General features: G+C 43.0%; 1 protein-coding gene across 5 annotated transcripts; it reads right to left on the bottom strand.

The window, feature by feature from the left end:
- Positions 1-6: 6 nt before the first annotated feature.
- ZNF410 (zinc finger protein 410) lies at positions 7-23135 on the bottom strand. 5 transcript variants are annotated; one of them, XM_074909219.1, is made up of 11 exons: positions 22542-23135; positions 21988-22184; positions 18339-18536; positions 9012-9147; positions 8480-8713; positions 8033-8224; positions 6428-6587; positions 5424-5605; positions 2605-2694; positions 1391-1516; positions 7-821 (listed from the first exon to the last, which is right to left on the bottom strand). In XM_074909219.1, exons 3-11 carry the CDS (start codon positions 18369-18371, stop codon positions 637-639), a joined length of 1338 nt encoding a protein of 445 aa, XP_074765320.1. In that variant the 5' UTR covers positions 18372-18536; positions 21988-22184; positions 22542-23135; the 3' UTR covers positions 7-636. The 5 variants fall into 5 exon arrangements, with proteins under 5 accessions (XP_074765320.1, XP_074765318.1, XP_074765319.1 ...); XM_074909217.1 differs by lacking the exons at positions 21988-22184; positions 22542-23135 and adding exons at positions 18764-18950; positions 19788-19813; XM_074909218.1 differs by lacking the exons at positions 21988-22184; positions 22542-23135 and adding an exon at positions 19788-19817.
- Positions 23136-23308: the final 173 nt, after the last annotated feature.

The raw sequence follows: 23308 nt of genomic DNA, 5'->3' as shown, positions 1-23308 counted from the left end.
ATTATAGATGCATAGTATCTTAGCAAAACTCTTCATTCTTAATAATGCCAATTCTGAAGAAAGTCTTTTTAACAAAAATACAAAATGATCTGCATGGTAGACTGATTTGAAGAGCTTGATATACCAAACAAATTTTGGAGGAAAAAGTGACTGGGAAAAGCAGGAAAAGAACACAGCAAATATAATGAAATGATATCAAGTAGTATGTTTATTTCAGATAGTAAGTCAGGTTCTGATAGTGAGATGTATTAGAATATAGTCTCTGAAAGTAAAGGATGGAAGGCAGGCCTGTTGCTCAAGATACTGAATGTTTGTACGGTGCCTAGCACAATGAGGTCCTGGTCCTTAACTGGTGCTCCTAGGTGCTCCAGCAAAACAAACACTTAGGCTTTAGGAGAATGGACTCTGCATAAACAGTTTTGAAATGGCGTTCCACGACAAGGGCTAAATGACACCTAAGCAGCAGACTTCACCTTTTAAGTTCTGCAAGACAGAAACTTGGTCCAGGAGGTCTTCTCCAACTCCAGTTTTATGATTCATTCTCCATCTACCCACCTGCTCTGTGCACTGTTAAAGCAATGTTCACTCATCCCACTGCAACATGATGAGCCTCTAGGAGGAATAATCGATCCCACTTCAGTCACCACATATAAGAGGGCGGAAAAAAGAGCAGCTGGTCTCACCCTCCTCTACTCCAATAATAGACTCAGTGTCTGGCAGGTGCAGAGACTCAACACCAAGGCTGGGTTGAGAGTTCATGGAGATGAGATTCTTACTATGCACTGTAGATTCTTCCAGCAAACTGCTGCCCATCAGTGACTCTATTTGGAAAAAAAAAAAAAAAAAAAAAAAGTAAACAAAAATTCTCATGATGTAATGATACTGCAATATAAGATACAATTGTTGCCCCACTTCAAGTCACACAGACTTCTTCCCTAGACACCTACTCTATCCATTTCTACTCATTGGGCATCCGGCACTCCAATAGATGGTAAGCCCTTTAGTTATTGAGTCTCAGTATGGTGGGATATCATGCAGACTTGGTTTCTCTTTAAATAATTCATACTGCATAAAAACCCCAGGTTGCTTACAGCAAAAATACATAATGAAGAACACAAATTCCATGTAAAAAAAAGATCCTAGATTCATGTTAATTTTGAAAACAATAAACCTATCTGCTCCTTGACGACAATACAGAAATACACCTTTGTCTTCTGTCCTAGAAAAGGGGAGGGTGAGCAATCCATCCTCATCTCCAAGAAGAACAGGATTTTATTCCTTACCGGCTCATGGTCTGGTATTTTCAAGACAAATATCTTCCCTTCTCTTTGACTATCCATTAACTCTTTCCTGCACTTCTCCCCCACAGACAGTGCCCTCTCTTCCTTACCTGGCTGTTCTCGCTCTCTGCTGCCAGCTGTTCCAATTCGGGAGTGGTGTTTCCTCATATGCACATTTCTACTACCACTCTGGGAAAATGTCTTCCCACAAATTTGGCACTGATGGGGCTTCACTCCTTGAAGTAGAAGAGGGAAAAAATATCCCAAGAATTATCACAATGAGAAGAAAGACCTCATCAACCAAGAAGCCAATAATACTGGTTTGAAATGGCTGTTGACGCCACCGGTGCTAATTATCAGTGACAAAACAAGTAAGAAATATTCCTGTTTCCTGGAGAGCAATAAGCTTCCAGAACAGAAGAGTTTTAGATATCCCTATTGCTAGCTGTTGGAAAATTCAAGTCTGAAGGTAACATAAAGTCTTCAAGTCTGATTTATGAGAGGGAACAAGTTATTTGTAATCTCTTAGTGACACGGAAATATTTGATGTCCCTTACCTAGAATAAAATGACCAAAAGCAAGGAAGCAGAGGCAAGGAAGCTATTTCCTGCCATCACACAAATTTCAGCATCTGGCTTACATAACTGAGCAGAGACTGGATGATGACTTGTCACTGTGAATGGATTTCCCTTTTACAGAGCTGTCTATCATTTTCACCATACAACAAGTATGTTGTCCACACATGTGAGATCAATAGCTTGGAAGCCAAGGAGGCAGGAAAGAAAAGGTGTGGAGAACTCGAGTAGTCCCAAAAGTTACTCTCCCAATAAAATCTTCCCTTCCCCAAATATGCCATATTCATCATGTGCTGATGATATTTAAGATAGATCAAAACAGAAGACAGAAGCATTGAAACACTTGTGAAATACATTTCCATCTAATGCTTTGTCCAATTACAAGTATGCAATATTAAAAAATAAAGGAAAACCCCACCTATGTCAGAAACCCCCTCATGAGAGAGTTCAGATTTGAATGGCTTTGATTAATATATAGAGGTGCTAGATTCTCCCTTTTAAATAACAAAATGGCAGCTATGAAACAGACATCCAACTTCATAACATTTTAGAAACAATTTTTAAAATGGCATTTGAATTTAGAAACAAACAACAGAAAAGATTAAAGCATACAGGCTACAGGCACCACAAAGGAATTTGTGAAACCCTGTGACCAGAAGTCCTGTAGAAACCAGGGGATTTTTCTTTAAAGTTCTACAATAAAGATCATTTCTTAGATAGGTCACAGGATGTCAGATGAAGACTCCTACCTGAGTGGACAACCAAATGTTTCCGAAGGCTGGAGTATTCAGCAAAGGAGCGACCGCATCCCTGTGCCTCACACAGAAAGGGTTTTTCCCCTACAAGGGAAATGTAAGTTCTTAGATTCTGGGATCACAACTTGACCTGATTGTCCAAGTCCCTGAGAACAGCCTCAAGATCTCTACCCCATTCTCCCTTTTGGCCTTACACAACAAAGTTCAATGGAAATTATCTATATGCTTCCTAAGACTTTTAAAGCATTCTCTTAATTGGCTTTCAAGAAGAAACACCAGCATTCTTTCTGAAGTATTCTTAGATCATTCACTGAAGGCAAACCAAGGGTCCACTATTTCTAAATAGATCTTCCAAGTATATAAATACCAGAAGAGTAATATTAAAGCACCTGGACTATGGTATATCTTCTACATGCAGTTCTTAACAACCAGCTCTCTGCTCCACACACTCCCAGGATCCTGTTCCCTTTCTGCCTCTCAGTGCCAAAAATCCCATTAACTTTACTTTCCTTCATATCAGATTCTATACTTTATTTCAGATCAGGCTGAACTTGCCAAAATCCTGTGAGAGATGTATCAGTCATTTATATTCATGTGTGGAGGAACAGTAATTCAAGGCACAATTTTTTCTCATAGGCTGAAATTTGTTATTTTTATATATCTCCACAGCTATTTTTGTACTTGTCTAAATGAAGATAAATTGGGAGGTGACTAGACTAATGCAATGAAATATAATTAATCTGCTCTAAACACCCTCTTAATAAAGCCTTAATAAAACCAGAGGTACCTTTTGCCTGAAACATCCCACTAAACAACTCAATATACCATGTTTAACACTATGATTTCAAGTCTTTAACTAGACTACTGTATCAGAGTAACAGCAAGTCCCCAGGAGATTAAGCAAGCTATTTTAGCTAATTTATTGTCTAACATATACATAGTTCTTTCAGAGTAAACTTGTTTTTAAAGCTGTTTCTACTGTGATTTTGCCTTTAGAAGTCGTCGCCCTACAGTTCATTGCTCAGCTTCTTATCTACTACAGCATTCATCAGATCTGAGCAAAAAGGATCAACACAGCATGTTCTGATTGGTGTTACAAAGCTAAAATACGCAACAATCTCAAACACTGATTGTACCTTCTGGCGTGTTATAAATATTTAAAACTGGGAAGAAGGAAGAAAAACTACCATTGACAAAAATAATAGTAAACAATTCTATCTATAAGAAACCCTAGATCTATTTATACCTGCAGTTTTATAACACCTTTGGTCTGATCAAACTCTTAATTGCATATCATCAATTTGCAGTTAAGAAAGTTATTATTTACTCCTCCAGATGCTACTACTCTATTGGTTGCAGAACACTCACTCTACCATAGCGGATTGTGCATGGGCCTATTTATTTGTATCTTGGCTGGGAGCTTTAAGTGCAAAAGAAAACTGCAAAAATTATGGCTGCTGTTACTACACATTCAAAATTTTATTATTGGTATATATAATGCTTAACTACATCCCAACATCTGCCCCCAAACCGTGTGTTCTAGCTAGACTGGAAATTCTTTAAAATAGCAACCTTTTTCCATGTGTAGCTACAAACTACATACCATACGGTAGTGTTTAAGTAAGGCAGAAGGCACAAACAGCTGCTGGCAGCCCACATAATCTGCAATTTCATTTTACTAGAGAGGCCTTGTGCTCTCACAGTTGTCAAGGTTATTTTGAAATGTTAATTAACTGTAATGTGATGCTACCTTCCTAGGCCATCAGGGAATCTCTACCAATATTCTGAGAGGCTTGAACTGGGCCATTTGTTTAAGTGGTGTGATAACCAACCCTGAGGCTTAAAAACCCAAACAAACCCACCAGAATACTCACTATGAACTTTGCTAACTATTAAATTGCTGATCATTTCAGCAGCAACTTATGTGCCTCTCTTAAACCACCTTCTACGATAAGAACACCTAAAGCATTTTATGTAGTTGTCAAGACTTTGGCTGGTACACCAACTTCTAAAAATATGGACAAGGCAGGATGAAATTCTCCAGAGGAGACATCATATACAAACCATGTATAAAATACAGCACTATGAAATAAAGGTTCTTGTTTTAATATAAAAAGCTAAGCATGAGTTAAGAGTACATAGGCTCCAGCATATGGTAACATCCTGAATTGGCATTAGCACAGAGCTGTTTGCATGCTAAAATGCTGTATTCTAATTATTGCCCTTTTCTACTAGACTTTGCTGCTAAATTTTTGCAACTCATTCCACTGCACTCCTCATTTCCCTAAATTCCCAAATGTAGTCATTCTACAAGAAACATAGTTAGTCGGATTTAGCCAGATGTCAGTACAGCTACAACTGTGTCCACCAGGACTCCACACAAGAGAAATATCTAAGCTATTTTGCCTTTCAGGAATTTAAAATAGCTTCTTTATAAAAACCAATTACAGCAGTTGTGTTCCCTAACTATTCCCTTGGGAACAGTTTAGTCTGCCCAAAACAACCCACAACCCTCCCTCCATCAAACAACTTGAGGGGAGAAGGGAATCTACAGAGCATGGGCCTGAGCAGAGGACAGCATCATCATATAGTATGTGAAGGGTGAAACCTGTGTGAAATTGTACAGGGAGGGGGTAAGTAGTTGATTAATGTAACCTATCAATCAACGTGAATTGATAGAAAAGGGACATTAATGAAGGGCAGAGATAAACAACATAATATTCTCAAAGTTTGAGGACAGAGGAGGAAGTGGTTTATTCCTCAGTAAAGACCCCACCTCTGCAGACCACAAATAGGTGAGATCTAAAACACACCAGTGTGAATTCGTAGGTGGTTCTTCAGGTTTCCAGCTGTTGTGAACTGTTTCCCGCAGCCCAGCTCTGTGCACACAAAGGGTTTTTCACCGTTATGAGTTCTCATGTGCACCTTCAGCCTCTGCAAGACATAGAAACTTTTTCCACAGCCTTCTGCTGGGCAGGTGAAGGAGCGGTCATTCCTGGAAAGCAACAAAATAGCTTTTCATTACCAGCCACTGCAATGTATTTTTCATGAACACCTGACCTCTTTTTTTGATTAAATAAAAAGCAAAAACATTTAAACCAAAATTAATTATATCAGAAAACGGAGAGACTCAACAGAAGTGAGTGACCTAAATTAGTCCTAAGGAACCAGAGTCTGGGTGGTCCACTGGAATAATCTGTTGAGGTAATATCTTTTTATCTTATTACTCTGCCTATTCCCTACCCAGAATGATTTAATAAAGCAGATTATATAGGAATGTTGTGAAATTTCAGTCACTGGAAGGAAGATCAAAAACGACTGTATGTGTACACATAACATATGCAATTACTGCTGGCCTTGTCTCAGGGCAAGATGATGGGCTCATGTCTGTTGGAGTCCTTCACAGTTTTTAAGCTTCTCATCTACAATTTACCTACAGACTGCCAATTTCTTGGCAGCTAAAAAAGATCAGGGTCATTTGTTAGAGCAAGCAACTTTGTTCAATGATATATAAAAATACGATAACATGCTACAAGTTCTAATGTTCACTATACCACAGAAACGATAGTGATGGTCTTTACTGACCACCTGTTAAAATACAAATATTCTAAACCAAACACTAACAACCCCGCAAAAATAGCCTAAATCTGGTCAAAGTGTTTCAATATAAATGACCTAGAGCAAGCAACAGGCCTAGTACTTCTAAGAGCAATACCAGGTTTTCACAGCTTATCGAAGTCAAAAACTAGCATTATCCCAAATACTGAGCAGTTTTTCAAAGTCATGACTTTGAAACATATAGCTTTATTCTGCTCACCGGTGTGTTTTCAGATGATACTTGAAGTGAGCTGGCCACACAAATGTCCGATCGCAGCCCTCAACTGTGCACTTCAGCTTCCTTTCCACACGAGATAAATGAGGAATTGGGCTAGAGTCTTTCGGCTGCCCATCTCCCGAGCACAGATGAACATTTTCACCTGGAAGAAAAAGCCCACCAAAATCTAAATAAGATACAAATCACTATGTGTCAAATTTGATAAAACCAGCATCATATATGATACAGGACTGTAAAGCAGTGAGGTGGTTTGACCTTGGTTAAACCCAGGTACCCACCAAGTCACTCTATCACTTTGCCCCCCTTTCCCCTTGTTTTCTCAACAGGGCAAAGAGGGGAAAGAAAATAAGACAGACCAGCCCTTGTGGGTAGAAAAAAAAAAGCAGTTTTAATATAAGCAAAGCAAATCAAAGATCTGTGCGCGGAAGCAAAAAAAAAGAAAACAGATTTATTCTCTACTTCCCATGAAGAGGCGATGTTGGGCCTTCTCAGGATCAGGGCTCCAATACATGTAGTAGTTGCCTCGGAGGACCAAGGGTGACCCCAACCCCTTCCTCCTTTCTCCCAGCTTTATACTTGAGCAGACATCAAATGGTCTGGAATATCCCTTAGGTCAGTTCAGGTCAGCTGTCCTGGTTGTGTCCCCTCCCAAGATCTTGCCCACCCTGACCCACTGCAGGGGGGAAATGTCAGAAGGAGCCTTGGTGCTGTGTAAGCACTGCTCAGCAGCAGCCACAGCACCAGGGTGCTACCAACACCCTGCCAGCTCCCAGCATAAAACACAGCACCGTGAGGGCTGCTACAGGGGAAATGAATTCCAGCTCAGCCAGACCCAGTACAAGCAGGTATGTGCCTGGCTACTAATAGCTTACCATGTCCTACATGCTGCTGCCTAGCCCATTACAGGGATTAGACACAAACTGGCAAACCTTACCAAGCCCATAAACTATTCCCAACAACCTAGCTGTATCAGATCAGCTGCTACCAGATGAGGCTTACCACAAGAATAGAAAGCCAATACATCAAAAACTGTAAAAATTATCTCTATCAACATTAACCAACCAATTTTAAGTATCAGCCAGAATAACTCTTTTAAAAAACACCTTAGCTAAAAAAAAACAGATATTGCATTTATTTGCAATTATTTATCAAAATAATTAAGTCACAAAGCATGTGACTAAATCCAATTACGTATTCTCCAGAAAGCTGAGCTCCAAACCCAGTGGAGCTAAGAAGAAAGTATGAATTACAGTATGCATTAAAAACAGACACTTCAATGTGAAAATGAAAGTTGAAATACAGGCAGCTGCAGTCAGAAAGAAGATACTCTTTACATGTACCAGAGAACAGGCAGACTACAATGGAACTGCTGGCTCCACTAAAGTTCATTCCTTGAGGAAAAACTGGGGACCCTATATATATATATTGCAAAAAAAATACATGGTTGTTTTGTATAATTCTGTCACTGATGATTTGAAGATGTCAGATCAAAAGCAAGAAAAAGTGAAAGAGAGAAGAAAACCAGCTGAAACTAGGGGCCTTCTAAGGAACATTCAACTTTTGAGACAGAATCAGGGGATTTCCTACCGTTATTGCTTGCTTTGGCATTCTTGGCAAGCTGTGCCCGAGTGGCAGCAATTAAACTGTCATGGGCCAATTCTTGCACTCGTAGGAACCACGGGGTACTGCTGTCTGTGCTATCATGAGAGAGAAAGTCATTCCCAGAATCTTCTGCTTCATCTTGAACAAACACCAAGTGCTCTGCTGGAGACCCCAGCCCTAGAAAAGAAGACAACTTCATGAAACAGAAGGATAATGTACAGAGGGAAATTTCTTTTTGATTTTTTGTCTTCACTGACCTCAACATTGTAGAAAGCTGTTGATGATTAAATGCTCCTGAAATACCCAGTAATGCCCAGCAAATTTCATGGTCTTTCCCCTTCAGAAGCAGCAGGGACAGAGTTGTTACTCATATCTCCTGCATTCTGCTGTCTGAGACATACCCAGCCAGATGACAAAGAGAAGGAGAATCACCTGCTCTTGTTAGGTTGAGAAGAATAAATGAAGTGCTGTCACTGGGCTGGAGGTCTTGCAGTAAACTGGAAGTCTCTGGAGTTGACAGAAGTTCAGATGGTTTCTGTACATTCTGTGCCCTTGTTTCCTCTCCATCAGGGCCCACATTTACTTGGAGACTTCTCAAGACAGCAGATGAAGAAACATCTTTGGAAGAATTGGTGTGACTTGGAGAAGCAAGATCTCTTTCATCATCTAGCGAAGAAAGTGCAACCAAAGTAAATAAAAGTAAAAATACACTATGACTAAAAGATACCTATGAAGTTATTTTTCTAGAAAAAAAAAAATCAGAACTTGAGAGAGATTGGAGGAAGAAGGAATCTTCTATAACTAGTCAGACTTCACTGTTAAATGAGAAAAGTTTCAGTCAGCCTTCTGAACTTGTTCCTCCATGCCTGGAATGCCTTATCAGCAAGAGGCAGTGGCCGCAGTGGTGCAGTAAAGAGAGCTGTGTGAAGGGCATGCTTGCTAAGGTCTGCCGCATAGATTTTACCTGGCAACATGAGTCTGTTGCATTCTGAGGTCTCAGTAACAGGAAGGAGAGAAAGACAGGTGATGTCTTTTGGTTCGGATTCCACCAGCCCTTGCCCCAGTGGAATAGAAGTATTCTGAACAAACTGAACCAGCAGCTGAAAAAAGATACTGAAGATTAGGTCAAGAACAGCACAAATCACTTAAAAAGGTACTAAACCCATCCATTACCCCCTACTGTCTTGTAGCAGACACTGAATATAATCCCATGAATACACATAAAAGTAAACGGAAGCTTTTAAATTTACATTAATGGCAAAGGAGGAATTGTTTGTCATCTCTGAAGTACCTATAAAAATTCTCATTTCTTTAACATATAATAAACAGCTCTGGATCACTGCAGACTACTCTGAAGGCTACTTAGGCTATATTCCTTTTTAATTCATCCTTTACCAAGATGAATTTTACCAATATATGCCACGTTTTAAGGCATATATTCCTTTTTAATTCATCTTTTACCACTTCATACTTTACTACACTAACCTTCCAAGTAAATGTTTTCTATGCTCAGCCTTTGGTACAGGTATTTTTTTAAATCATTGTCATAAAATACTTAAAGAAAACTAGCCTTTTTAAAATAGAAAAGCCTAATAAAGAAGTCTAGTTGCAAAGATGCCTAGCTAATGGCTATTCCAAATAGGCAGATAATGATCAGAGGAACAAGGTTGGGATGACAAGGGGGAGAACACAGACAGCCTTATCCATTCAAATCAGCTATTCCTAAACCCATCAAAGATGGATAATTAAAGTCATTGTCCTTAGTGTAAAACCCACCCACTAAGGGGATTCAACAGAAGAAACCCTCTCCAGAATACTGTGCAAAACAAGGGGGACTATTGCACAAAGAGGTATTGGACTTATACTGGGGAGCATTCCTGGGGAGGACTTTGGGACTGAACAAGAGATCTGGGGGATCGTACAGGATTTATGCATTGTTTAAGGGAGAGGCCAATGGCAGGAAATGGAAGGGGTCAAGGTGGATCAGGGCAGAACAAACAGAAAAATGGAGAGGGAAGGATAAAAGAGGTTCATTACATAAAAGCAGGAAGTTGGTCAATTCAGTTGTCTGGTACAGTCTAACCATTGCAGTCCATCCTGTCTTCTTATTAAACACCATTCCTACCTCCTGTGTGATCCCTATCTCTAGAGTGTGTGTGATATGCTAATGAACTCCAAGCCAGGTTAGTTGCAAGCAGAATGAGAAGTGTGGGGACAGATCCTGGAGAAACCCATGAAGGTTTTCTTTAGACAGCAACCCTTGGAAACAGAATCAGGCACTAAGCATTGCCTGTGTTTATATGGGTAAAGTGACAAGCATCCTACCTGTCTTAATCTGTTTGGAACCAGTCACATCTGTACAGTGCACATGTGTGTGCACACATTTGAAAATTGTACTAGACCTCACTAGTGGCTGGATCTAAGATCAGAAATAGGGAGCAGCCCTCATCCTGATGGGCCCAAGAGGTGAAAGATTCCCTGGGTCATTCAGTCCAGCAGATTTAGCCATCCTTAACATCAGACAGATCTGGCAATGCAAAAATTACTTCTGGCTAACTCCTAAAAATCTTGAGTTTCAAAAAAGGAACCTGACATTTGAAAAGGAATGGAAAGTCAAAGAAATGCCTTTCATCACCCTGAAAGGCTTCACATATTTAACCAAGTTCAGAGCAGCAAAGCATGCACCTGGTTTAGTCATTCTGTCCCCCTAAGAACACCAAGCTTTTGTCAGACTACTGGGTATATAATAATACTGGACTCCTCTTTACCTCCAAGGCACAGACACGGAAATAAGACTCTCTTTTTTCTGCTACCAGTGCCACAGCAGTCCATACTAAAATATTCTGATTTAACAAAGGAAGTGCTGCTGGAAGTTAGGAGATAACACAGCCCAACATTTGCAGTCGACTGAACTAGTTCTTCTGTGAACATCACAAGCTTTTTTAACAAACATGGTCTCAAATCCCTCCCTTATATGGAATTAAGACTCCCTTCCAGAGACCAGAAAGACTGAAAAGGGTCAACTGTAACAGATCTAGACACATACTCCACACTTCAGAGAAAATGCCCCTCAAAAACCATATGTAGGATCTATTTGTTTGGCTGTAAATTCTGTCAAACAGACTTACTCCTATACTCACACTCTCAAAATATTTTGAAAAACACAGATAAAATAAATACGGAAAATAATAACACACCAAAAAATTAACCCTCAAGTCACTATTCCTTATCTCTAGTAAACTCCTTGGCATAAAGATCCTGCATTCTGCTGTTGTCTAGCAAACAACTGTATGCAACAGACTTCCTTTATCTTTGGCATTTAAAAAAAGACACTGTACAAGATAAGTTATTCAAAAGCTACCACCCTCATTGTGACACATTTTAGCATGCATTCATGCAGAGCCCAGATGGAGTTGTCTGTGCAGTGAGATGGTTCATCAGTGTCAAAAGAATCAGAGTAAAAAAGCATGATATGCCCATGGTATATTTGTGATTAAAACCTAACAGTCACTAATAATTTGATTCTTATTTTTCATGTTGCAATTGTCTTAGTACTTAATTTTCAGAACTACTGGCACCCAATTCCAAATTATTTCTATAGCAGATACCAGCCTTTGAGCTTCTCCTACATTAGGACGAAGTTCATTAAATAAAAGAAACTGCAGAGAAAGCTTATTAGTTTGGGCTCAGATTTCTCTATACTTATTTCCTCTTATAAAAACACTGGAAATACTGATGTTTCTTCAGTTTTACCTCAAAGAGTTACTGCTGTCAGAGTCCTGAAGCCTTAATTGCCCTGAGTGGTCTCACCTGGACCCCCACTCACCCTCTGCTCAGGGGCTCTGTTTAAGCTCAGCCTGTGCTTTCTAGTCACTTCCTGACCTGTGTTGTAGGTTTACCTGTCTCAAAGCCCTATCTCCTGGATAGACCACAGACTTTTACTGTATCAGAGTCTTCAGCCCCATCTCCTGCTACTCCTGATTGGCCTCTCTGGATCTGCTTCATCACTTTACCTCAACCAGGGCTGTGGATAGAACCTGTTCCCAGCACCATCTCTGCCTGCTATGCTCAGGTGCTGCAGTATTGTGCCCTGGTGTGTGATGACAGCCCCTGGGCTGGGATCACCTGTAGCTTCCAGCTCTCCCTCCTTTAGGAGCAGCCTGTCATTGCTGACAATTATGAAGGTAAAACTTAAGTCTTGAAGTGATTCAGATGGCAATATGCCACTTCAACTAGGCCACAAGCCAGACTGCAGTTTGAAAGGTTAGCATGTTTTCCTCTTAGATATATTGTAAGATTATTCAGAGGCCTCAGTCAGAAGATGGAACTATCTTTATATTGTCAAAAAAATGCATAGGCAATAAGAGACAGTCCCCCCCCAAGGCCATGCATTCTAATTTAAGATTAAGAAATAGGAGAAAGAGTGGTAAAAAGCCCAAGCGATTTAGGAATAACCAAGCCAGACAGCCAGAAGAAAGAGGTTTAGACTAAAAAAACATGAGCAGCAAGATGGCTCTAAATTACTGGATTCTTTTATTTAAATGCTGTTCATGATCCCTACTGCTGCCTACTCTGCTATGAAACACTTGTTTTATGGATTATTTTTATAGAAAGCCTTAGATAAAACTTCTCCTAAAGTAGGAAAGCTCTACTTTGAACCCTACACTTCCACACAGCAACATTAAGTCACTATGGACAAGCAAACTGCAGCAGCCACAAACAGATGCTCAGAAGAAAACAGATGCTTTTAATTGCAAAGTAATAACAAGCTGGTACAGAGAATTAAAAGGGGCCAAAAGAAGCAGAAGTAAACAAAAGGACATGAATCATGCTTATTATTAAAATTTGGAATAAAAAAACCCAACCCTTCCCACAAACTAAAGCAAATCAATCACCAACTCTACATTAAATAATTCAGAGAAAATAAAAATTTTCATGTGACAGTTGTATCTTGACAGCTAAGTACTTCCATAAACCTTGTTTCCTGTTCAAAATCGCCGAATACCTTTGATAACTACGGCAACTGGAATGTAGGAAAAAAATAATTACAAATACTGTGTCATGCTTTCTTAAGTTTCTTTTAATTTGGTTTTGCAGCTGAAAGCAAATAGGAAATTGTAAGGGTATCTGGTAGTTAGCTAGTCAGCATAAAAAACAGCATAGGAACAGGAGAGGTGATAAGTTAAATGTGCAGATACACAAACTCTAACAAACTGCAGATAAGAGAGAGTAACAAAGACCACAACTCCTGGGACATTGATGGATGGGCCATTACAGGAACGACTTGAATGTGACCTTGAAGAAATTCAACCAGAAACTGTAAGAAACAGGAACAATGTTATCATGGATTACCAGAACTCATCTCACAGGCAAGAGCAAACTTCTTATGGGATATGAGGGAAATTCTGGGACCAGGTAAAACTTATTAAATTCTCAAGATGAGGAGGCTGTGGGAATGTGAAAAACATGGATATTTAGGGGAAGGATCAGGGTGGATAGGAGGGGAATAGGGTGGGCAATAATACAGGTCGGCCACATGTTAGCAGGCTGCAGGTCAGTATACTGCTCTGCCTCATCACTGTAGTCTATCTGGTCGTCTTCTAAAATGTTGTTTGCTCCTAAATAGCTGCTGAGGATGTTCATCTAGTTAGCCTCACTCTGGACTAGACTGTCCTTGTCTGGAAACCCAAGATCCTAGCAGAGACTGGATTAAAAAGCCCAGGGCCTGGAGGTAGTTCCTGGAAGGACTCAGGTTTGGCAGAGACTGGACAGATGCATGGCTGTTAGTATGCAGGTCAGCTGAGCAAGGGCATGTGTGTGATACGTTACAAACTGCAAGTTTCAAGCGTGGTTACCTGATGAGTAGGAGCAGGATTAGGCCATTTGTGGTCTTTCTGTTCCATGTGAATGCCATTTGTGGTTGGGGGGGTGCCTGTAAAAGTAGCATCCTGCCATGTGTTAGTATTTTCAGCCACATGTCTGTACTGTCTATGTGTGCATGGGAGCATATTTGCAGTTCAGGCTCAGCCTCACTTCTGTGTGCACCTGGGAACAATCCAGCGGTCTCTTGTCTGAAGGACAGGAGGGGAGGAATCTCCTGGATGCTACAGTCCGTCAAATCTCATAACCACATAATACCTGGTATCACAAACGGAAGCCAGATGGGCTGTAAGTATTCCTGAGGTGGTGACTATAGAATCCCTATGTAAGGAGGGGACTGATCCTTCTCCAAATATGGCCAAAGTGCTAGAATTTGCAACCAAGCAGACAGAACATCTTGGGGCACCTGATTGGGAATAGTTAGGGAAACTGAATGCACAGAATATTAACAGAACACAAAAGAAATTATAAGAGGTGTGAGGTAGCTTTACTCTATAGCCAAGATATATCCCTTGGAATTTGAAACAAATTTTAATATTAATTGCAAAAGGACATCCTTGACTTAAAGATTCAAATTTTATGGGCCAGACATGAGTCATACAGAGAGAATCTATAAGTCTTGGAGAGACAAAATGGGCAAAATTCAGCTGCATCTTGTTCTGAAGATTTTTTTTTTCTCTGCCATACTACCTTCTTGAATACACCCTCCTTTTACTCCTTCTGCTGAAACACCACAAGACTGAAAATCCTGTAAGTAATGTAGACACTGTATGTACTAAAAATGTAAAATATTTCTTGGCCCTTGTCGGTAAACAAATAATCATCATCCCCGCTGGACAGGATGATCCCAGGGTCTATCACCGCAAACAGTGCAGAATGCTTGTCTTGCCAAGAAGCTTAGATAATGACTCGAGGAGAAAAAGACCCACATCAACAAAAAAATCTTTTTAAAGAACTGGAAAAACCTCCTAGAGATCCTTTAAAAAAAAAAAAAAAAAGCACAACAAATGAAAATATGGCCATCTGGGATGGATCGGGTTAGTTTGTGTCCCATAACAGACAACCTTCATCAGATGATTCAAAATCCAAGGAGTGTCAGGCAGCTGCTTTGTTTGAGGTGGGGGTGGCTGGGAGGGACAGGGGAGGAAGGTTCTCTAATACTAATGTTCAGGTCTACCCTCCACTGGACAGCTGGGGAGCTAGACTAGACTCCCAGAGCAGCAGGGACCATGTTTTTTTATCCATACCGTTTCTGTTCTAAATTTAACCAGTGAACCGGTACAAAATAAAGAGGTCAAAAGAACATTTAGCAGAGGTGGGGGGGGGAAGGGGGGGTTAGAGCTGGAGGGTGTGGAGGGCAGGAGGCTTGCTAGCTAGAAACTGGGATGTCTTCCTCCCATACAACCTCTGGGGAATTAGGGGAATTAATTCATGCTCAGGAGTCTCTCCTCGTGAGGCACCAATGAGGAGAGAAAGGAGAGGCTAAAATACCTCCCTCCACCCCCTTTTCAACAGCCAATTCAAGTTAGAGAGCTGTAGTTCACTTTAATGTCTTAGAGCTACCCCCCCCCCCCCCCCTCCCCCGACAGCAGGTAACACCCTGCAGTGGACCCGTGTGGTGGAAGTAGCTGGAAATACTTGCAATTGTAATAAATCACCCTGAAGGCTTAAAGCATGCAAAAAGCAGATCTTATCAGTTCACTGAGGAATGCTCGTAATACAGCTTTGGGGGCAGGGAGTCCAGAAGAAAAAGTCTGACCTTACAACTGTCTTCAAACAACTTGGTAACTTCCTATGAAAAGAGGATTCACCTCTACTTAAGTATTAAACATTTACTGGCACATGGATGGCTTCTTTAGGGATAAAACCAGTGGCAAAGAAACTTATGCAAACTATCAATAGTGCTTTCATTAATATTATTTAGATGTTACACAAATACAGTTAGCTCTTAATTAATACCTTTCTCACATAGTAAGGGATATGAAAGAACATCTGTGGCTATAAGAATTATGGTGCCATGGCTAACCAAAGGATACAAAATCACCACTGACTTGCAGAGGTACTTGAACTACTATTTAGGAAAGGTGTAAAAAAGGGTATCTGCCAGTTTCACATCAAAGGAGTAGAAAACAGTACTAATTTAACACTCAACTTTCACAATCAGAACCAGAAAGGCTGTGCATAGATCTGGTAATCCACAATGTTAGTGAATCCCAATCTGTAGTATAAAGTAGCCCTGATCAAGATTGAGGAACATGGTTTAGAAGACAGCATCTATGGAAAGGATGCCCTCTGCAACCACCATAGCTTTCATGCATCAAGCCTGTTCTTACTGGAGAATGGCCTACTCTGCTCTGGGCTTGCTGGGAAGGAAATGTAACTCTGCTATGGGGAAATAGGACTATTATGTAAACATGCCTAATTAACAAATACCTTACTCAAATAGACAAAAATGAAGGCCCACTTAGAGCACCTATTAGAGGAAGGAGGGAACAAGCATTCCAACTATCCAGGTCCTTGGCTGTCAGAAACAATCTATGGGAATTCACCCACTCACAGACTGAAGTAACAAAATCCCCTGACCTTGTAATTTAGAACTGGGAGAAAACTGGATAGAAGTTAAGAGATATCAACCACAAGGCAAGAGAAAGCCCCAAAACTCCCTGCAGCCCATGGTGAGACTACTCGGGGCTACTATGAATTTGCAGCTACTCTTCCTGAATAGTGTGATTGGAAAGGCTTTGGCTGCTCCATTAAGAAACAAATACCTTATCCACATGACCTGGGCTGTGACAAATTACCAGCATGTAATCATCATTCTCTTTAGAGTACCAATTTAACATACCTGCTGTATTGCATATGGACTGAAAAGGGATAGAAACAGAAGACTCAATAAAACCAACTCAATTTAACCAATTCTACTTAAACTTGCAAACTTCCTGAAAAGGTACTTCATAGCCCCTCTGCTCTAGGACCTTAGCCTTCTAAAAAGCTAAATCTAAGAACCAGAAAAGCAAGGACACAAAGCAATACAGCCCTCTGCACTTTTAAGTGGATGAATGTACAGATAGCTGGCTAACGGCTATTCAGCTGAAAAGACAAAGGCAAGAAACAGGAGATGTAATAAATTGAGCATACAATTCTGTTGAATGTAACAAACTGCAGACTGTTGTATCTAGCAAATTATAGGTAAGAGTAACAAAGACCAGAACTCTTCAGAGATCAGTAGGCCACTGCTGGAGTGAAATCTGGAAGAGGTTTGACCAGAACTTTGATAACAGGTAAGAAAACAAAATTGGTTTTTGTTATCTGAATAGATCTCATAGGAAAGACCAAGCTTAGTATCCAATATAACTAGAACTGCAGGATGTGTAAAACTTATTATGCAATGTTTAGAGGGAGGATCAAAGGAGGAATCAAGGTGGGGAAGTGGAGAAAGAACCATGGGTATGGGGAGAGAAGAGCCACCAATCATATGTTCACTGGCTGCTGGTCAGTACACTGCTGTATCTGATCACTGCAGTCCCTTCTATCTACTTACTAAGCATATTCCTAAATATTCTACCCACAAGTGAGCACACTGCTAGTGAACTTCTAGCTGACTGTGTGAGGAGGCGGCAACCATAGCCTGAAAAAACCCCAAGATTCCCGCCAGAAACTGGCTAAAAAGCCCTGGGTCTGCACACAGATACCAGAAAGACTTTAGGTCTGGCAGAGACCAGAGACATTTGTGACTGTGAGTATGCATGAGAGTTGCGTGATGTATAGATATATTCCACTAACAAACTTTAGTGTTGTTCATACTGTTTGTGTTTACCTCTTAAAGGTGCTTTACCTGTGCACGTGTTAAGCTGCTTGTGGCCAGCTGTGCATGCACTGTGTGCACACATGTACATCACTGCAATTCACACTCAGCCGTGCTGCTTGGCTGAGCCTGGGAATGGTCCAGCAGCCTCACACCAAGCAACTGGGATCCCCTGGGTGCTGCTGCCTACCACTTCTGCCAACTGCTTAATGGAAACACGAATACTTTAAAAAACAGAACTGGCTGATGCTAACAGAATAATCCAGACTCCCCAAAGCCAAGTGAAGTCAATTTGGTTTGAGGGAAAGAAGTAGTCAATACAGTAATTTATTTTATTCTTGTAACAGAAAGAACATTATAAAAGTTAGAAAAATAATGTAACCTGAGAAAACGCAAGAGTATTGGCTGACAATGAATGGAGGGGAAAAAAACCCTGCAGCATTCTTTAATCTTTTACCACTCAAAAACTCAGAAGCATTAGAAGATGCCACTGAAAACACTTTGAGAATACACATGTAAGCAGCAAACTGAGTAAACTCATTGAACTTTTTCTAAGTGTTGCCCATAAACGTTCCTGGGAACCAAAGCCAGTTCACAATTGCTCACCTCAGGTTTGGATTCTAACTCATCCGATAACATTGATTCAAGTGTCCGATTCCTGCAGCTGTCCTCAGCAAGGCACAGATTATTTTTTTTTAGTTCAGAGAGACCACCACTCCCTGCTTATTCTCATATTTCCCTAAATGTAAAACAATGTGGCAGTCCTTCTGCAAAAAGCTGTGTCGCACAAATATTCAATTTAACCTAAAACAACAAAAAAGGAAATATAAAGAGATAGGAACCAAAAAATGAAATCAAAGCAGAAAGAAGTGAGTAGATATTGCATGTAACTGCAAAATATACTTTGAAGTGCTTAGGAAACTCATTTACTCAGGTTCCTGCATTTCTGTTGTCATTGAGCCAGCAACATCCTAACACTGCAAAATTAATTTGCAAAGGCGATTTACCACATTTTCACTGCAATAGCTCACCTTCAATGGAGAACTGTTTGTCCTGGAAACTGATGGGATCAACTGAAAATCACATAGAGCATGCAAGAAACAATTCCCAGCTTGCAAAACAGTGGAGTTATCCAAACTGGTGATGAAAGGCAACCATATACAAACAATCTGCCACCAGGAAACCTCGGCTTTTCCTGTCTGTTAAGATGTTACATTTCTGATTTTGTGAAAAGACGAACACTGGTAGGTTAGAAGTTATTTCACAATATTTCACAAATACTCAATACAATGTTTCTTCCTTGGGCTACAAGGGAAAATTAGAACAAGTTTATATCTATTTTTGCCTACTGGGAAAGCACTCAGATACTAGCCATGGGAGAAGAAAGTGAACTATGTACAGTTCTTCCTTCCCTTCCGTCACAATTACAAATGTATTGAATATATATAAAAAAAAAAAAAAAAGGCGAGAATACCGGATCAGCTAAAAAAAGAACCTAAAAGCCTTCCTGTAGTACTGCTGACAGCAAGCAGTGCAGAACAAGATACTCCGTACAGGAGCCTCACCTTCTGCCGCGAGGGGACAAGATAATAAACACTGTGAAAGCAGAACAACTCTGACCAACGCACGCACGCCAGGGCTCGGGAATATTCCCGCTTGTTCACCCGCTGCCCCCTTTCAGCCCGCACCCGGGAGGGCGGGCCCCGAGCGACCCACGGGGACGCGGGCCGGAGCTGCCAGGCCCGGCTGCCCACGGCCTGGCGGGGCCCGGCCGGGGCCCTGTGGGGGGGAGAGAGGGAGACCCCGGCGCGGCGGGGCAGGGCAGGGCGGAGCGCCGAGCCCCGGGCAGGGCCGCGCCCCTCCCCCCCGCGGGGCAGGTGCGCCACCCCGCCCCCCCCGCAGCGGCCGCTCCGTCGCCGTGAGGGGCGGCCCGCGGCGGTGGGGAGGACCGGGCCGCCCACCCCCGCTCCCCGGCCCGCGAGGCTCCCCTGTGCCGTGAAGGGCGGCGAGTCCTGGAGGAGCGCCCAGGCCCCCGCCTCCCCCCGCCCGCCTTACCGGCATCTCAGCCGCCCGGATGTGACGGAGCCCCCAGCCGGAAGTGTCGAGGCTGGGGCAGGGGGGCGCGCTTCTCCTCCCGCGCAGCTCTATGGTGAGCGCTGGCGGGAGCGCCGCTTCCGCCCGCCGTCGGGGCTCGGCGGCGGCTGCGCGGTGTCCCTGTCCCCACCCCCGCCCGCCTCGCCGTGTGCCCATCCCCGCAGCGCTGTCTCTCTGGGGGGCTCCCACCACTGACCGCCGTGGCGCTGCCCCGCTCCCCGCCGGCCCTTCCTGAGGAGCCTCTGCGGGGCGGGCCTTGTCCCGCGCAAGGGGGTTTCTTGCTCCTTTTCTCAGCCCCGAAAGACGGAGCAGTAACAGCTCGATGCTTGGGTTTTCCCCGGTTCCATCGGGATCGTTACCAGGAGTGCAGGGTGCAGCCTGATTCCTCTTAAAATAACCTTTTGATATGGAGAATATTTTACAGGTGAAGGTTATGCAGGAAGTTTACAATCAAGTTCTATGTTTAACGGCTGAACTCTTCAACATATATCAACGCAAAAGACATTATTTCAGTTTCTTACAGCACATGTGGAAACACTGGCTTGTTTCCTACTAGTACTTGGTTTGTGTTTCTGCTTTGCTCTGATTTGGTGTCTCTGTTCTTGCAGTTGGTGATGGAGAACAGTGCAGAGCGGGTCACTAATAACACATACCAAGTTAGTAATTCCAGAAACATACATGCCTTAATGTACCTAAAAACCAAGATGGGATGGACTAATTTTAAAAGCTTGCTTTTGCTCATTAGCCTTATCTTGGTATCTAGGTTAGCAGGACAGAGCTCCTGAAGCAGCGGGTTTGGCAGCCTCTGGTCTTGGCATTAGCTGCTGAACCGGTGACCTTCACGTCCAGTAAACTTTAACTTGGTTATGGTGAGTCCATAGCTTTGGAGCCACATGTGATTCCCGACTCCCATACCAGAATGGCTACTCGTGGGATGGTGCTGGTGCTGCTGAGCAGCGAGAATCCCTGGCAATATAGAAGTAACCCAAGGGGAGCTGTCAAGGCTGGCAATACCAGGTTCCCCGCAGCTTACCCCATTCTGATCCACAACGGACTATGCAAAAACCTGGGGTCACTTCCCAGGAAATTACCCTTATCTCATGCCTGGGAACTGCTTTGGAATGGTTTCCTCTTTCAGCCCCTCCAAGATGTGCAGTATGGCTCCTCTGCCTTTCACAGCCATTTCAATTTTGATTTGCAGCTTAAAGATTCACAGTTACCCTCAGCTTTAAATGTTCAGTTAGCGGCTTTGTGGAGCGCTACTCACCCGAGTCATACTGACAGCCTGGTGCTTCAGCAAAAAGACTGCTGACTAGCTACCTGCCAGAGCCACCCAGTAACTCCCTACAGCCTGCAAGCAAGTTAGAGGCACATCTTTTTGAGTTGTTATCCCATCAACTTGCAGTCACTGCATTAGTACTAACAAAAGCTTGTGCCGTGAAATCAACTCTCAGCCAAGCCGAAGCACGTTTCTGATGTCTAAGGCAGGGGAAACTGTGATTCAACACCCAGAATCAGCAGATTTGGTTGCCTCTGTGCCACACTGGCCATGCAGATGGATTGAATCAGGGAACCTCACAAAGTCTGGCATTTATCACGTCGGACCACTTGGCCATAGCTGTGACGACCCGAAGCTTTAGACAGACCCATTTATTCACTCAAGCCTGCAAAACTGAAGGTAATAGTTCCCAAGATGGAGTTTTTAAACATAGCCCTGATTAAGATGGAGCTGAGTAAATGATCATGCAACAGTCACAGTAAAATACCATTTCACTGTGTTTATTATTACAGGCACAATCCCACATGTGCCAATCCAATACGATCCAACAAAGGCAACCAGAAATGCAGAACTACTAACTTCACAAGCCATTTTTTCTTGATGCCACTTTGGCAATCCCAGGGCACTGAATCCTAAAGCTTGATTCTGTTACACTAAGAAATTTAGTAATCTTGGAAACCCTTTGACTCATCATCTACCCAACAGTGTGGAATTGTTGAGTAGGTATTAAGATATGGTGATGTGTAGGCACATGAGTTCCCTTCGTTTGCATCCTTCTAGGCCAGGTGAGTTGGGCTGCTTCAGAACTTGCATCTTGACTGCCTGGGGAATTCTGGTCTAATCTGACAGGGGAATCTGCAGTGGGAGTAGCACAATGCTTACCTGAGTTGTTTACGCAGGTCTGTGAAGCAGCACTGGTGCCTGATGAGAGAAGAAGGGTCCACCTGGGAATTTCCTACCGTCTCACTTTCTCAGTAACATCTGTCCCCTTCTCTCTAATCAAAGAGAGATAGATGACTCAGTCGCATTTCCCCCATGACCAGATTCAAGAAAAGAGAAATGATGGTGGTTTTTCAGCCCTGCTGGGAGACAGAGAAAATGGCTAGTCACAGAGTAAAGGGAGAGTGGTGTTTTAGATTTGGCTGTCGATAAATCTGTTTATTAATGGGACCCTACTCTGCATGCAAAGAGGATCTTAGGCTTTATTTCTCTTAGCATGTGTACATTTCTGTACACTCATAACATTGTTATATATATTTATGTGCATTATTCCAAGATACTGGTAGTACTCAATTTTATTTCAGCAAGGTTTTTAAAATTTTAAAACTCAAACGTACAACTGCAATTAACATCACTTTGGCATTCAGCCTTTGCAGCATCAGTACGTAACAGATTATTAAATTCTCTCAAAAGTCTGTATGCACAAGAGAAGTTACCTTTCCACACCTACAGCTGACGCTGGCACGGGTATTACAAAACGGATGAGTTTTAAGAAACTGAGAGAACTAAGATTTGGAGCATTTTCTCATGTATCCCCTCGGGTTCGCCTCTGGTTCTGTCACAACACCAGACTCTCCGTCGCGCTTCGCCTTTCTGCGTGGTCAGCGCGTTTCCCGTAGCGGCAGCTGGAATACTGCTGAGGGAATTTCGCTGGCTGGGAAGCGTACGTGCGCCCAGCTGCGGACCGCCAAGACCCGACACCCTTTCCAAGTTTTCTTAAACACAAGGCGCCCGGGGCAGGCGCGGCCGGCGACGGCTCCGCCGGCAGTGGAGCCTGCACGGAAGCTGCCTCCGAAGCCTCGCCCCCGTCCCGGGCCTCCCGCCGCCGCACTGCGTTAGGGCGGAGGAGCCGCTAGGGAAAGGCGGGGGGGGCGCGCTGCCGGGCCGGCCCTGAGGGCGCCGCGCTGCTTGGGCACCCGGACGCTACCGGGCCGCTCGGCCGCGGAGCCGCGTCACGGCCGCCGCTGCGGGGCTGGGGCGGAGGCAGGCAGCCCTCGCCGCGAGGTGCCGGTGGCTCCGCGGCGGGACGCGTCGGCGGGGCAGACGGGCCGCTCGCCGCCGGCACGGGAGGGTTAAGACGGCCAGCCCCCCGCGCGCAGGCGGTTGGGCCGGCTCCGCCTCCCATTCGACCGGTGGCACGTCCCATTCCCCCGCCGGGTGACTCCTCCTCCCCCCGCCGCGGCGGCTCCCCTCGCCCCGCAGG

Source organism: Athene noctua, chromosome 6 (assembly GCF_965140245.1).
Source record: "Athene noctua chromosome 6, bAthNoc1.hap1.1, whole genome shotgun sequence".
In the NCBI taxonomy this organism is placed as follows: Eukaryota; Metazoa; Chordata; class Aves; order Strigiformes; family Strigidae; genus Athene; species Athene noctua.
This window is presented reverse-complemented; position numbering and strand designations above follow the sequence as displayed.

Coding starts and splice junctions, on each gene's coding strand:
- ZNF410 (XM_074909219.1), bottom strand. CDS start 18,371: ATGTTATCGGATGAGTTAGAATCCAAACCTGAG. Junction 6,588..8,032: donor TGCCAAAGCAAGCAATAACG/GTAGGAAATCCC, acceptor TTTTTCTTCCAG/GTGAAAATGTTCATCTGTGC. Junction 2,695..5,423: donor CCACCTACGAATTCACACTG/GTGTGTTTTAGA, acceptor TTTCCCTTGTAG/GGGAAAAACCCTTTCTGTGT.